Here is a 13,844-nt window from a genome sequence, read left to right as displayed (position 1 = left end):
TTTATTTCGTAAATTGAACCAAACTCTGCCTGGTTCCAACCTGTTTTACGCGGAGGGTTTTTTGCGTAAAGTGCGCACCGGAGCTCCATGTTAGAGTCTGTTAGAGTCTCCGTGATACCATGATGAGACCACAGAGCGAGGACCAGAGTCCAGCCCGGCCTTCATGAGAGCCCACTGGCCGCTCTGCTGTGGCTCGGAGCGGGACGGAGCGGAGGAGCCGCGGCGGAGATGGCGGCCAACGTGAGCGCGGCGGCGGAGGGGGAGGAAGCGGCGGTGCGGGGACACAACCTGCCGGCCCTGTTGTTCGGGGTGCTGCTGATCGTGGTGATCATCTGCGGGAACCTGCTGGTGTGTCTGAGCGTGTTCACCGAGAAGGCGCTGAAGACCACCACCAACTATTTCATCGTCAGTCTCGCGGTGGCGGATCTGATGCTTGCGGTGCTCGTGCTGCCGCTTTTCGTTTATTCCGAGGTGAGATCAGCCGAAAAACACTTAAGTTTGTGTAAATTTAAGCTCAGGATAGGCACCTCGACTGTTTCAGGGGCCCCTCAGAGTCCAGATCCGGCAGGTGTGATGGATTCTGAGTTTTTAACACGTTACAAAAAACCTCTTAAATGTCCAAATAAACTCTAATTTGCCAGAAACCCATTTGTCCATTAATTAAGGGAAGCAGTAAAATCCCTTAAAAATGCTTTATCTAAGGAGTGCTTTACCCTTATTTTACACACGAATTTGAATTAACAAGCTCATAAAACAGTCTATATATCTTTTTTTGTATTGGCTGTGTGATATGAATCATTGAGGCATACAATTGATTGTGTAGAGTTTTTAATTATCACATTCAGTAGGTTTAAGGGACACAAGTCTTTCAATATGAATTAGCCACTGCTGACAAAAACAATATGTCATCTATGTATTCAAATAAACCTTAATTCACTCCTGAAATCATACCAAACACCTCATTTAAATTAAGATGGTATCCAGAGACCCTTTTTTCCCATTTACTTTGAAAAGTAAAAATCCCTTAAAAACCCTTTATCTAAGAGGTGCTTTGCTTTCCCCGTGACACACTCAAAGTTTTGAAATATATAACAAGCAATTAACTATTTCTATATCATTTTTGTGTATGTAATAAGTGTTATTAATTAAGCCTTTAATTAGGCTATCACATTAAGTAGATTTTAAGGGGTACAAGCCTTTCCCCACAATGTACTTATTAATCAGTTTCTGACAAAACGTTAGGCTACCTTATCTATGTTTTGGGGTTTAAAACTTCATGGAGTTGCCCAAGAGGCATGCAAGTCATATGAAAACAATTATATTTTTCAAGGGTTTAAGTCAAAGGATGGCTGTCATGTAATTTGTTCCGGGGTTGGAAGAGGTTTTTACATCTTAAAATGGATTGAACCATCAAGATTACCTGCTAATATATCTTAATCCATTAATTTATCCATTAATAAGACAGTGATTGTAGACTTACTGTATTGTAAGGGAAACTTCATGGGCTTTTGAGTTAAACAATTGGGGATTCAGTTTCATTTAAAGGTTTGCTGCAGCGAGAAACAGTATTTTCAACTTTTAACGTTTTGTTCTCACAGTTCAGATTTTTATTGAAATTCTTTCAGCAGAAAAGCCTAATAAGAAGCATAAACGCGACAATACAACACAATGGATGACATTGAAAGTGAGAAGAGGAGAAAGTGTTGAGTTAGGAGAGAGTTTATTGTGTGTTAGAATTAAAAATACATATTGCACATGGGATTAATAAAAACTTTTTTTACTTTATACGCTGCTGAGTAGTTTAATCTGTAATAATATTGCCCATTTTATTCATTTATATTATAGTCATATTAGATTATATTTTCTCTGAAAACATAGAATCTGAAAATGAATAATCTTAATTTTAATGGAGTAGACATATAAAGTGGCAGAAATGGCCTACCCAAGTAAAGTGCGAATACCTCAAATTTGTTAAGTACACACAAGTGCTAATATGACACCGTGAAAATACACTGTTAAAAGTAAAAGTCACTTACCTAAATAGTGTTACTTAGATAAAAGTACAAAAGTATCATCAGGAAAACGCAGTGAATTAAAAGTACATTTAGTATGTTAAATTGTGTAAAATTAGTGAACTGTCCCTTTAACCATCAGCTCTGAACTCCAGCTGACCCTCGGCTGAAGCCACGCCCCCTAAAGTGACATCACTGAGACTCAGACTCAGAATTACCTCATCTGACAGCAGAGTGACCTGCAATTTAATAATACTTAGTCTGAGTTTATTTCTGTATATTATTTTATTCTCATTATTAAAACTTCAATATTTTCCTTGATCAGAGATCAACAGAAAAAAAACAACCTATACATTCCTACTGAGGTCAGTTCAGCCCCAGGGGTCAAAGGTCAGCCGAGGGGCTCCACACTTGACAATGGATTTTAGCAAAACAATAGAAAATGAGTCCATGTTTGTCAATTAGTGTCCATTCTTTTGTCGTCTCTGTTTGTTTATCCATTCATCATGTTGTTTCCTCTTCACAGATTATGCTTTCTTTGTTTTTAATGTACTCTGTTTGTTTGTGTGTTTTTAATGTAATCTGTTTGTTTTTATTGTCACAACAAACAATTGACAACAACTAAACTAATTAACTGATTGCCTTTTACCTAATTAAGAGCAGGAAGACCACAATATCAAATTGCCAATAAAGTACCATGAAATATTAAAAAAAAAAAACAAATAAGTAAAAGAACACCATTCACAGAAAATGCTTTAAAATATAATTTAATACTGTGTGCATTTTTTAAAATGTATTTGTAATATTGATTTTATAGTTATTTCATTTTTTTTTTATAAACAATTTGTTGTTGTATGCGATATGTATTTATTAGCTTTTTCTTCAATGTCCACGTTAACCAATGTACAGCATTATTAAAAAAAAAGAAATCCAGTTTGTAATGCACTCATATTTTATTTTGTTTATTTATGTAATTTGGGGGCCTTTTTTGTTTATTTGTTCTTTGATTAAATTGTGTATGCATGATATGATATTTTTCTGTCATATATTTGTATGATTATAAGTTATTTAATTGGATTTTTATTTACTTGTATCTCATAAATCAGTTTAATATATATACATGTGCGCACTGCTTTCTTGCAATGTAATCTGTTGTGTGTAGCTGTACAGGTGCTGATCATTTAGATAATTTGGATGACGGTTAAAGTACACAAATATTATTGGCACAGTTACAGTACTTGGGTCAATGTATTTGAAGTAAGATGGTATATATGTGAGTTAATGTTAATGAATGAACATACTAAGTTTGTTCCTTTCAGTTCCAGGACGGTGTGTGGACCCTCAGCACCACTGTCTGTGACGGCCTGATGACCATGGATGTGATGCTGTGCACCGCCTCCATCTTCAACCTTTGCGCCATCAGCGTCGACAGGTCAGTGCTCACCTGTACAGGTACACACAACAAGTAAACAGCAGGTCAGTCTGTGTGAAAAAAGGTTTTATTGTTGTTTTAGTAGGCTTTAGTAGTTGGCTGTCTGATCTTTGACATGCTGCAAGTTTTAAATTGTTTTGAACTTGTCATTGGTGGAAGAAGTATTTAGATATTATAGAAAAGTAAAAGTCCTAATACCATAGTGCATAATTTAAAACTTTAAAACTCAAAGTGGTACACACCTTTACACATTGTGTCTCCTCCTCCTCTGAAACCAAACGTAAACCCTTTGCTGATTCTAAACCAAAAACAAACTTTCAGTGAGAACAGTCTTTATCCAGCAGCTGCCGAGATATTTCAGAGAAGCACAAATTACAAACGATGGTGGCGCTGGAGAAAAAGTCAGCGTATCATCAAGGTTGTAAGGATTCATCATCAGGAGACTTTACTGTTTGTGTAAAATTTCAGAGGTAGAACAACCAACCGCCATCATGAGAGCTGCCAGCATATAAATGAAGATATGGATTTGGGTTAAAGGGGTAGTTTGAGTTTTTTGAAGTGAGGTTGTTATTGATTATCAGTATATTACCCACAGTATATGGTGGTTGGCTCGCTTCAAGTTTGGAGAAGCAGGCAGGAGTACTGTCAGAAAAGCTAAGCAATATAGTACTGTGAATGGGGGCAGCAACAATGTATACTTTATACACCTAAAAAAATCAATATCAGTTTAAGGGCTTCCTATATTTAGAATAATTTTACTGCTTTACCTTGCCGTCAGGTGGCTTTTTCCGATGGGGAAGAAATCATAATTTTCAGTTCCCCATCTATGTTTTCGTCAAAGCACCAGACTCAACAAAAATAGTAATTTTACATGCAGAACACATGAGCTTCTGGTCTCCTGCTGCCTTAGTGCTTTAATGATTAATTATTGTGTGACTTTGGGGTTTAAAAGGATAAGTGTGCATTCACCCAAGTGACACAATACCACAAAATTGATACACCACACATTTAAAGCTAAACTGACCAGTTTTACTGCCAGGCAAAGACCTGTTTCTTTGCTCTGTATATTCTGATGCATTCACTGACACTCGTATCATCTGCTCACACGCTTTTGTGCAACCACTCACACCATACGCTCACAGATACACGCACTGCCCCCACGCTAAAGGAGCCACACCACTCTTATAACTCAATCTAACCAACGACGGCACAGAGCGCTAGCCAGTCAGAGGCAGAGTACATGGGGTTCACGATTTCTGTCTCATAAGGGGAAAAATATAGTGTACTCTGCCGTTTTACGCAAACCTCAGCCTCATTGGCCTGGCGGTGTGTGAGGCATGTAATATGTAATATATATACTTGATGATCACTAAAATTAGGTGGGAAAAAAGCAGATGTATCAATATTGGTATCATTTATCAGCCAAATTTGTTGTTATATATATCGATAGTCTGAGTTTATTTCTGTATTTTATTTTAGTCTCATTATTAAAACTTCAATGTTTTCCTTGATCAGAGACTAACAGAAAAAAAAAACCAACCTGTACATTCCTACTGAGGTCAGTTCAGCCCCAGGGGTCAAAGGTCAGCCGAGGGGCTCCACACTTGACAATGGATTTTAGCAAAACAATAGAAAATGAGTCCATGTTTGTCAATTAGTGTCCATTCTTTTGTCGTCTGTTTGTTTATCCATTCATCATGTTGTTTACTCCTCACAGATTATGCTTTCTTTGTTTTTAATGTACTCTGTTTGTTTTTATTGTCACAACAATTGAAAACAACTAAACTAATTAACTGATTGCCTTTTACCTAATTAAAAGCAGGAATACCACATTTACCATTTAATTATTTATTTATTTATTCTTATTATTAAAACTTCAATATTTTCCTTGATCAAATTTGTTGTTATATATCGGTACATTGGCAAAAAAATCCAATAGCGTGCATCTCTATAGATAACAATTTTAGTTCCCTACTGTAACAGGCTGTTTGACTTTAAGGTGAAGCGGTGAGAATAGTCTAAATATAGCATACACCTTAACTATAGATTTTTTTAAGCGGCTAAAATATCTTTTGTTGCTGACCCGCCCACAGCAACAATAGCTTCTGTACCGCAGCCTGCTTCTCCAAACTGCGGGTGTGTCGACTACCATCCACTGTATGTAATACACTGACTATGGACAAGTACCTCATACAGCCCCACTTCAAAAAACTCAACTGTCCCTTTAAAGTCCATTTTTTTTCGAATGCAGCTCTGCAGCACAAACAAACCTGAAACTCCTGAAGGAATATCAGAGGAAACTCTGCGCAGATGATTAAAGGAAGAGGCCAAAGTTCTGCCATAACTCACAGACTCCTGTCATAAACGGAGCTTTAAATCGGCCTTGGGCCGGGTCAACCAGCTGATTAATCACACCAGAGCCCTTAAGACACCATTTAAAGGTCGATAGGGTCAGACAGTCACGCCACAGTTCGATCTCATGTGGAAATATGACAATGACCTTTTTGTCTGTTTCCTGTAAAATATCCAAACGAATAAAAAACAGAACGATTTAAAGCCTCAAATGAAGGAATGCATCTGCGGTGATGAAGTGGCATCTTTGCTCTGCGCTTGTTGGTTAGACGTAACACGATTATGTGAACTCTCAGCTGATGTTGAGGGATGAAACTCTGAGCTAAAAAGCCAGAGCTGCTCCTCAAATCTGATGTCCCAGCTCCAGATAAATATGATTACATGTGAGACTGATGGAGGCAGTGAGGTTAACGTGGACTGATGGTGATGATCCGAAGCTTTTTGGAGCAGCCGGCAGCAGTTAGAGGTCTAAGAGTCTGAATAATTCAAGAGAGCGGGCAGGAAACAGATCCTGAAGGTCTGCAGAGAGTCCACCTGTCCACAGGCTTCTGGTCTCTGTAGGTTTGATGATTTTAACAGCGAACTGACTGATGACTTGCTGTCATTCAGGGACGGATTACTGAACAAGACCAGGGGCCCAAGGGCTCTGGGGGCCCTGGGCCAGAGGTGCCTTTGAACAAAGTGACTGATAATATTTATTTTTCTTGAAAGTCAGAAAGGTCGTTCAGAAGTATGTCTTTTGTCCTTATCACATGTTTTTGCTTCTGATCACGATTTAAGTCAGGGATACTCAACTTGCTTTGCTTGGGGGCCACTTTTGCAAAATGACAGGAGGACAGGGGCCAGTCGCAGCAGCCCCATACATGTTTCTAGGATTTAAGGACATTTCTAGGAGAATTCAAGGATTTTAGCATGTTTCCAGGATTTTGGGGAATTTCTAGGATTTTTTTATTGCATTAAATGAGAAGATTGATTCCACTCTCATGTCTGCTTTATATGAAGCTGCAACCAGAGGCCATTTAGCTTAGCTAAGCATAAATACTAGAAACACACCGCAAATTAAAAACAAACAAAAACAAAAACCATCCAAATAGACACAGCACAAACAAATGAAGAAACACCTTCTTCTGTTTCTCCAAACTGGGGGCGTGCCGACTGACATCTACTATACCCCATATGACCCCACTTCCAAAAATCCCTTTAAAGTGTAACCTCCTCTTTGCGTATTTTTGTCCATTCTCATGCTGTTTGTTTTCTTGTACAAAGGTCATTTTAAAAATATGTTTTGATCTCGATAAGACTACCTATTTAAAGAAAGAATTAAATAAACAACTCTGGACATTTTGACCCATAAAAAACAAGTCACATTAATGCCGTTAGTTCCGGCTGTGAAAGGTCAAAGTGTCTGCTGTAAAAATAAAAGCTCTGTGAATTGGATTCATTTGGGAACGCTGGAGAAAGATGAGTGCTCTGAATCTGTCAAGACTCAGGTTAGAAAGATTTATTTAGACTGAAAAAAAAAACTGACTGCTCAAGGATTGCAATTATAAAGATGATGAACCATGGAAGACGTTATCTGTGTGGTTTATTCTGTTTTTATTGCCATGTATTTTATTTTATTATTTGTTAATTGTTTATCATTATTACTTTTCTCTATAATATGTTAAGTGATGTTTGGCTTTTTTTGTTTTAAACCATACTTTTCACTGCATTTTGTGAAAGGTGCTTTTAAAAATACAGTTTCTGATTACATTTATTATTGCGTATAATTTAATATAATTTTATTAACCCACAAAGGCAACTGATTTGGGCAAGTAAAAAACAGACAGGATTATTACTATAATTATTGTGATCATTGTTGTTATTAGTACACGGTGGAAAAACCAAGTGGCAACCTTGGGGCTGAAAAATGAAGCCAGCACGGAAATGCCAAAACCTGCAGATTCCTCTTATGTCTACTTGAGGCTGGCTCTAAAACAGGGTAAATCCCCATAGACCCCCATGTTAAAAAGCCCAACTTAAAAGGACAAATAACCATGCTTACAGCCTGTCACAAAAAAAAAAAACAAAAAAAAGAAAACAGATTTGGTCTCTATTGCTAATTTCCTCGTTCATCACAATTGTACAGATACACATATTTAAGGGCGGGGCCACTTGAGTGACAGGCTGTCCGCAGATATTGTTCTGGGCTTCTCAATGAGACCATTTCAGTCTCTCTTTGTTGTTGTTACAGATTTTAAACTTTCTTTCACTTGTTGCAGGTTCATCGCAGTGTTAATCCCTCTCAACTACAACAGGAAGCATGTGGACCTGCGGCAGGCGGTGCTACTATCAGCCACCTGGATCATGGCCTTGGCGGTGGCCTCACCCATCATATTCGGCATCAACAATGTGGCAGGCCGTGACCCCACCGAGTGTAAACTAGAAAACGACGACTACGTCTTGTACTCATCCGTGTGCTCCTTCTTCATTCCATGTCCCATCATGCTGCTGCTGTACTGCGGCATGTTCCGGGGCCTGCGGCGCTGGGAGGAGGCACGTAAAGCCAAGTTGAAGAACAGCATTCAGGCCTGCCGCAAACTTCAAGAGGCTGCCGCCTCTCTGCCACCGCTGGCCTCACTGCCGCCACCGCTGCCACCCATCATAGAGAGGGAATTGACAGATAATCCAGATGAGCCGTCCACCTTCCCGTCCACAGACAAACCCTTCCCTTCATCAGAGTGCAAAGACAGTCCCCTGCCGACCATCAGCTTTGCAGAGATCAAGTTCAACCCTGACCCTCATAGGAGGAAGAGGGCCAAGATCAACAGCCGGGAGAGGAAGGCCATGAAGGTGCTTCCTGTCGTTGTGGGTGAGTTCATTCCCTATTAAGGCCCAGTCACGCCCGATATCTAAGAACTAGTGGGGACAAAACCCGACTGTGTCACAGCCAAAAGATTGCACCTGAACACATCACAAAGGCTACTCAATGGCCCACCAGCAATCATGATCGCGCGTGCAAAAGAGAAAACAATAATAATAATCTCCATACTAGCAAGCGGCGGTAGATTGTATTCATCATTAAAAGAAACAGAAGTCTGACAGGACGGATTCAAGGCACTAGTTAGCCAGATAGCACATTAACGACACAAGCCAATGTTGTAGAACAAATTATATGTACCGTACAGGCAACAGTAACACAAATAACTATAAACCGTTTTTGCTATGGAGCTCAATGACAAATATATATGACAAATTTGTTTTGATCTTACACCCTCTTGACTTTAGTGTTTTTTTGCTGTCTTAACTTGTCTTTCTCTTATTGTCCACTAGAAGAGAAAGAGAACTGCCAATAATAGAGATGATTTTTCTTACTGACAGACTCCACTGTCTCTCATGATGATTCAGCAAAAAAACAGCTGTCAAGGGCCGACTAGGGCCAACAAGTGCCAATGGTGTAGGACACACCGCAAAAGCCAAAAGCTCACAGTTTACAGCGTCAACTGGTTTGTGCTCATTGAAATACATTTTCATTAAATCTGGGCAAACACCGAAGCTTACAAACTCAAAAAGCAGTTAGAGATTCTGCTGCAAGCAGTCAGCATTGTAAAGGTGTTACACATACAGTAACACTAATATCTGTATCTGCAGGCAGATCTGAAGGCAAAAGGAGAACATTTTGGTAACTGAAGCATTATGGTTTCCATTTGTAGTCATTTTGTGGATGACGATCAGATCGTGTGGAGAGGTGGAACGCACTAGCCAGAATACAATCTTTGAACCCATTGACTCACATGATGCCAATTTAGCTTTAAATTGGTTCTTCTTTTAAAAAACATCTGCATTCATATGCAACTGGATACTGGACTTCCTTACATGCAAACCCTAGAGAGTTCAAATTGGCAGTCACACCTCCTCTACATTAGTGTTCAACACCGAAGCCCTCAGGGCTGTGTGCTCAGCCCCCTGCTGTTCACGCTGTACACCCATGACTGCACTCCCAGACATCAGGAGATCTCTACTGTGAAGCATATTTTCTATGATTGCGTCCTTAACAATGTTGACAAATAGAAAAAAAAGAAAGTATTGCTTTTTGCAATTATACTAAGAATATAAAGCTGCACTTGACTGGAAGATGAAGACAAAATAATCTGTCTGTTTTATTTTGATGACATTAGTCTACTTAACTGTGTAGAACTGCTCAAATGACTTAAAGCTGACACAATTGTCTGATTTTACAGAAGCCCATCTGATCATCCAACAGCCAGTTTGATGATTGATCGGTGATTTTGGAAATTTTGCCTGATTTTATAATCAGATGTACCATGTCTGCCTGGTTTAATGCATCCAGGATAAATTTGTCCACCGAATTGACAGATACGAAACTGATATCAACTCCTGGTAAAAAATGCAAACAAGGTGACTCCTTAATTGTTTAGTGACTGTAATGTGACTTAGTCTATACTGCTGTATGATCAAACACTGATTGTCAGACCAAAGTGTTTCAACTTCATCAGAAACAACCTGCAACGTGATAAAAAATATTTGTGAATTTTTGTTTTCTTCATTTGCAGACCTCCAGCCAGCAGCCACGTTTGGTCTCACATGGAACAAACTTTAGCTCACAAACATTCAATTTAGTTGTTACAAAGTTACTTTAGGGTTACGAAAGAGTTAGTAAAGAGTTACCTATCCATCCATCCATACACCATCATGCATGGTGATATAATGGGCACCACAGGTACCCGAACACCTCATCTCCACCTCTGATGTCTTTTCAGAGGCAAGAACATATGAATTAGAAAAGGTCGTCCTATTAATAGCAGCCAGTGTTGGTTCTAATGCCGAGAAGTGCTTCCCTTTAGCACACAGCAGCTAATCCTGCAGCTCCTTAATCTGAAATCCAATTATTACGTAAAGCTTGGCCAGACACGATTTTCAGTGTGCAGGTAGTTCTCATGAATCTCGGCCTTATTAGCTCGTCTGACAGTTTGGATGGTGACCAGGGAGCAGGATTTAACGTTATAAAGTAAATAATTTGCAAAATATCTGAACACTAAAATATGTAAATAAAATGGTGTTGAACTCCTTTCAGGATGCTTCAGTCAGCAAAAAGTCAAATATCTGGTTTTCTATAATTTGCTGGAAGATACACTTTTGTCCACCTGCTGTCAGTCATTTACACTCGATTACCAATGAGCTATGTACAAAACTAACGTGAGATGATAACCTAAGGTCACCACTCTGTTGGCGGCCAACAATGCCCTGATGAAGGCCCTTTGTTGGCCGAAACATGTTTTTTTATTCTGTTCCTTCATGAACTAGCCTTTGCAGTAAAGCTTTTTATCAGAAAAAGAGTACCTTGGTTGAGCTCCCCTTTTTTCTTCTATGTTTTTTCTCTTCTTCCAACTGGCCAGACTGTGATAGACAGATGGTTCATCCAATCACCTGACAAGTTTTTTTTTTTTCTAATTGCCCGCCCTTTTTCCAAAGGGTCTCCAATGAAGGTGTCTCAGATGGTTCTGTGTCACAAGCCATCAGGTTAGGTTTTTAGGTTGGTATTTACCTTGTGTGATGTCGTGAGAAATCGGGAGCTTTTCTCTTGGAGCGTTGGAGGTGTGGGTGCAGGAAATGACAGTCAAACATTGCTTTCCAACTTAAATTCAGTGTATTTGGTCTTCTTTAACAGGTCAACTTATTTCTTGCACACAGAAGTTACAATAAAGGTTTGTAAATCAAAATTCTAGTTCACTGTCTTCTGAGTAACATTACTAAAATACTCTGTTGTTCTCTGTCTGCCTCAGTCTTGGTCTTCTCCTCCACACGCATTGATTCCTCCTCACCTTCAGCTCCCTCACCAGGGAAATCAGCTGATTTATTTCAGCCGGCAGCAATCAGTGTCCTGACTGCTCTGCTTGCTTAATGTGGGTCATGTAGTCTTTTACTGGACGCCATGATGGTTTGTAGTCCTTGCTGCAACCACTGGGAGGGAGTGCATCTCCCCTCAATGGCTCTACCTGTTATGACATCACTGTCATCATCAGCTGTCCATGGATGTGGAAAGCATATCCGAGCCTAAGGTTCACAGGGGGGTAAAACTCTGCTTTATTAACACGTGACTAGCCTGCGTCTTCCAACTTGTCTGTTAGAACTGAAAAAGCAGCCCGCATGAGATGCGAAATGTCTTCAAGAAACTCGAGCAAGTCCAGCTGTCTACGATATAGCACTTAACTTAGTAGGTTTTCATGTAGTTAGGTAAGATGGTTGCTATAGTAGCTCAACTAACGATTCACTGTATACATGGGGATGAAATCAAATTGGTAGATTGGTATGTCAGTTGGAAGGTAAGGTGGTTGTTTGGTAGATAGGTAAATTGGTTGATAGACTGGTGGATATAAGAATTAGTAGTTTGGTTAGCAGGTAGGTAAGTAGGTGACATTATGCTTTATTAGTTGAGCTGACTATTAAAGAGGGAACCTGACAGAAGAGCTGAATGGTCGGTTGGTTGATTGATAGGTTTGTAGGTCAATACAGAAATATTAAAGAGTTCAGTCAAACCTTAGAGGAACATTTTGGGTATGTAAGCATCTGACTCTGGGTGTCTCTGTCGTACTGTAGACAAACTCTTCTCGTCCTCCTCCTGCAGGTGCCTTCCTGTTCTGCTGGACTCCCTTCTTTGTCCTCCACACGATGCGAGCTCGCTGTCAGGACTGCCACATCCCACCGGCCCTCATGAGTGTAGTGACATGGCTCGGCTACGTCAACAGCGCTCTCAACCCTGTCATCTACACCGTCTTCAACACAGAGTTCAGGAACTTCTTCAAAAAGGTCCTGCAACGCTGCTGCTCCAAGAACGCTGGATGAGGATGCCACTGCTGCTGCCGCTGCTTCCGCTGCATGGACGACTTTTCTGCTGCAGGAGACGCTGCTGTTTATTTAGTGTCTTTGGTCTGTGTACGCTGCCATTGTTTCCGTCCTCTGTGAGGTTTTTATTTTTCTACATGAGACGACAGCAAAGTTTGTTTGAGCTTCATGTTTCCTGTGAAAAGGCTGCAGTCTGAGAAACAAACTGTTTCAGTGGATCGGCAACACGTCTTCATCACACAACCATTAAGGACTGATTTTATATGTTGACATTCATCTTTTCAGAATAAAAGTTTTCACAAAAAATGATTAAGATCGTTGCGTTTGTGACCTCACAAAACATAATTTTGCCATAATCTGAGAATACATATGCTAATTGTGACATGCCATCCAAATGTTTAATAGGATATAACTGACAACATTTTATCTCCAAAATGTCAAAGGCCAACTTCATTGTGACACCATAGACTTTGGTCAGATATTGAACTGGTGACACTAATCTTGGGTGTCCTCCTTGAAACTGTGCTAACTGTAGAGATATCTGTGCTGTCGGGGGAAGATTTGTGCGAAACATCCCTGTTTTCACAGACATAGATTTGAAATGTAACTGCAACTTGGCTGATGAATGGAGGAGTACAACAGCACAGCAGTAATTCTAGTTTACATTTACATTTTGTATGAATAAGTCTGCAAAACAACTAAATTTAAATAAATGCAGTAGGAAAAAGTCAAATATTTCCCTCTGAATGTAGTGGAGTAGAAGCATAAAGTAGAATAAAACGAAGATACTCAAGTTAAGTAAGGGCACCTCAAAATAGTCCTTAGTACGTGAGAATTTCATACAAAATATACTTAAACTTTGGAGGATACCTTTCTTGATTTGTCAAACTTGGTTTGAGTGCTCATGGGAGCACCTGATAGTTATTTAAAGACTTCCCAAATTGCAAAGACCTTTAGAGTTTCCTACACTTACAGTCCAGGTGAGCGTGATTTTAATGTAGGGAATGTCTGGTCCTTCACTATCAGGGAGCAGCAGCAGACAGCTGAGTGCCGCTGGGATCGAGACGCAGCAGAATTAAATGCCATCATGTCTGAGGTGATCCATCAGGAGCCACTCTGACAGATCACCTGACTGCTGACTGTCGAAAATATTCAAAACTAAACTCTGTCCCCAGCTGCTGAACACAGAAAACTCAATATACATA

General features: G+C 39.7%; 1 protein-coding gene across 1 annotated transcript; it reads left to right on the top strand.

The window, feature by feature from the left end:
* The first annotated feature begins 228 nt into the window (after window positions 1–228).
* LOC121950530 (D(4) dopamine receptor-like) lies at window positions 229–12,764 on the top strand. Its single transcript, XM_042496558.1, has 4 exons — window positions 229–471; window positions 3,332–3,444; window positions 8,058–8,647; window positions 12,422–12,764. The coding sequence occupies exons 1-4, from the start codon at window positions 229–231 to the stop codon at window positions 12,637–12,639; spliced, it is 1,164 nt and encodes a 387-aa protein (XP_042352492.1). The 3' UTR covers window positions 12,640–12,764.
* The last annotated feature ends 1,080 nt before the right edge of the window (window positions 12,765–13,844 follow it).

The sequence above is a fragment of the Plectropomus leopardus genome, chromosome 11 (assembly GCF_008729295.1).
Source record: "Plectropomus leopardus isolate mb chromosome 11, YSFRI_Pleo_2.0, whole genome shotgun sequence".
In the NCBI taxonomy this organism is placed as follows: Eukaryota; Metazoa; Chordata; class Actinopteri; order Perciformes; family Serranidae; genus Plectropomus; species Plectropomus leopardus.
This window is presented reverse-complemented; position numbering and strand designations above follow the sequence as displayed.

Excerpts from the sequence above, each read along its gene's own strand:
- LOC121950530 (XM_042496558.1), top strand. The coding sequence starts at position 229 with ATGGCGGCCAACGTGAGCGCGGCGGCGGAGGGGGAGGAAGCGGCGGTG. Across the intron at positions 3,445-8,057 it reads TGCGCCATCAGCGTCGACAG|GTTCATCGCAGTGTTAATCC; the intron begins GTCAGTGCTCAC and ends CACTTGTTGCAG. Across the intron at positions 8,648-12,421 it reads GGTGCTTCCTGTCGTTGTGG|GTGCCTTCCTGTTCTGCTGG; the intron begins GTGAGTTCATTC and ends CTCCTCCTGCAG.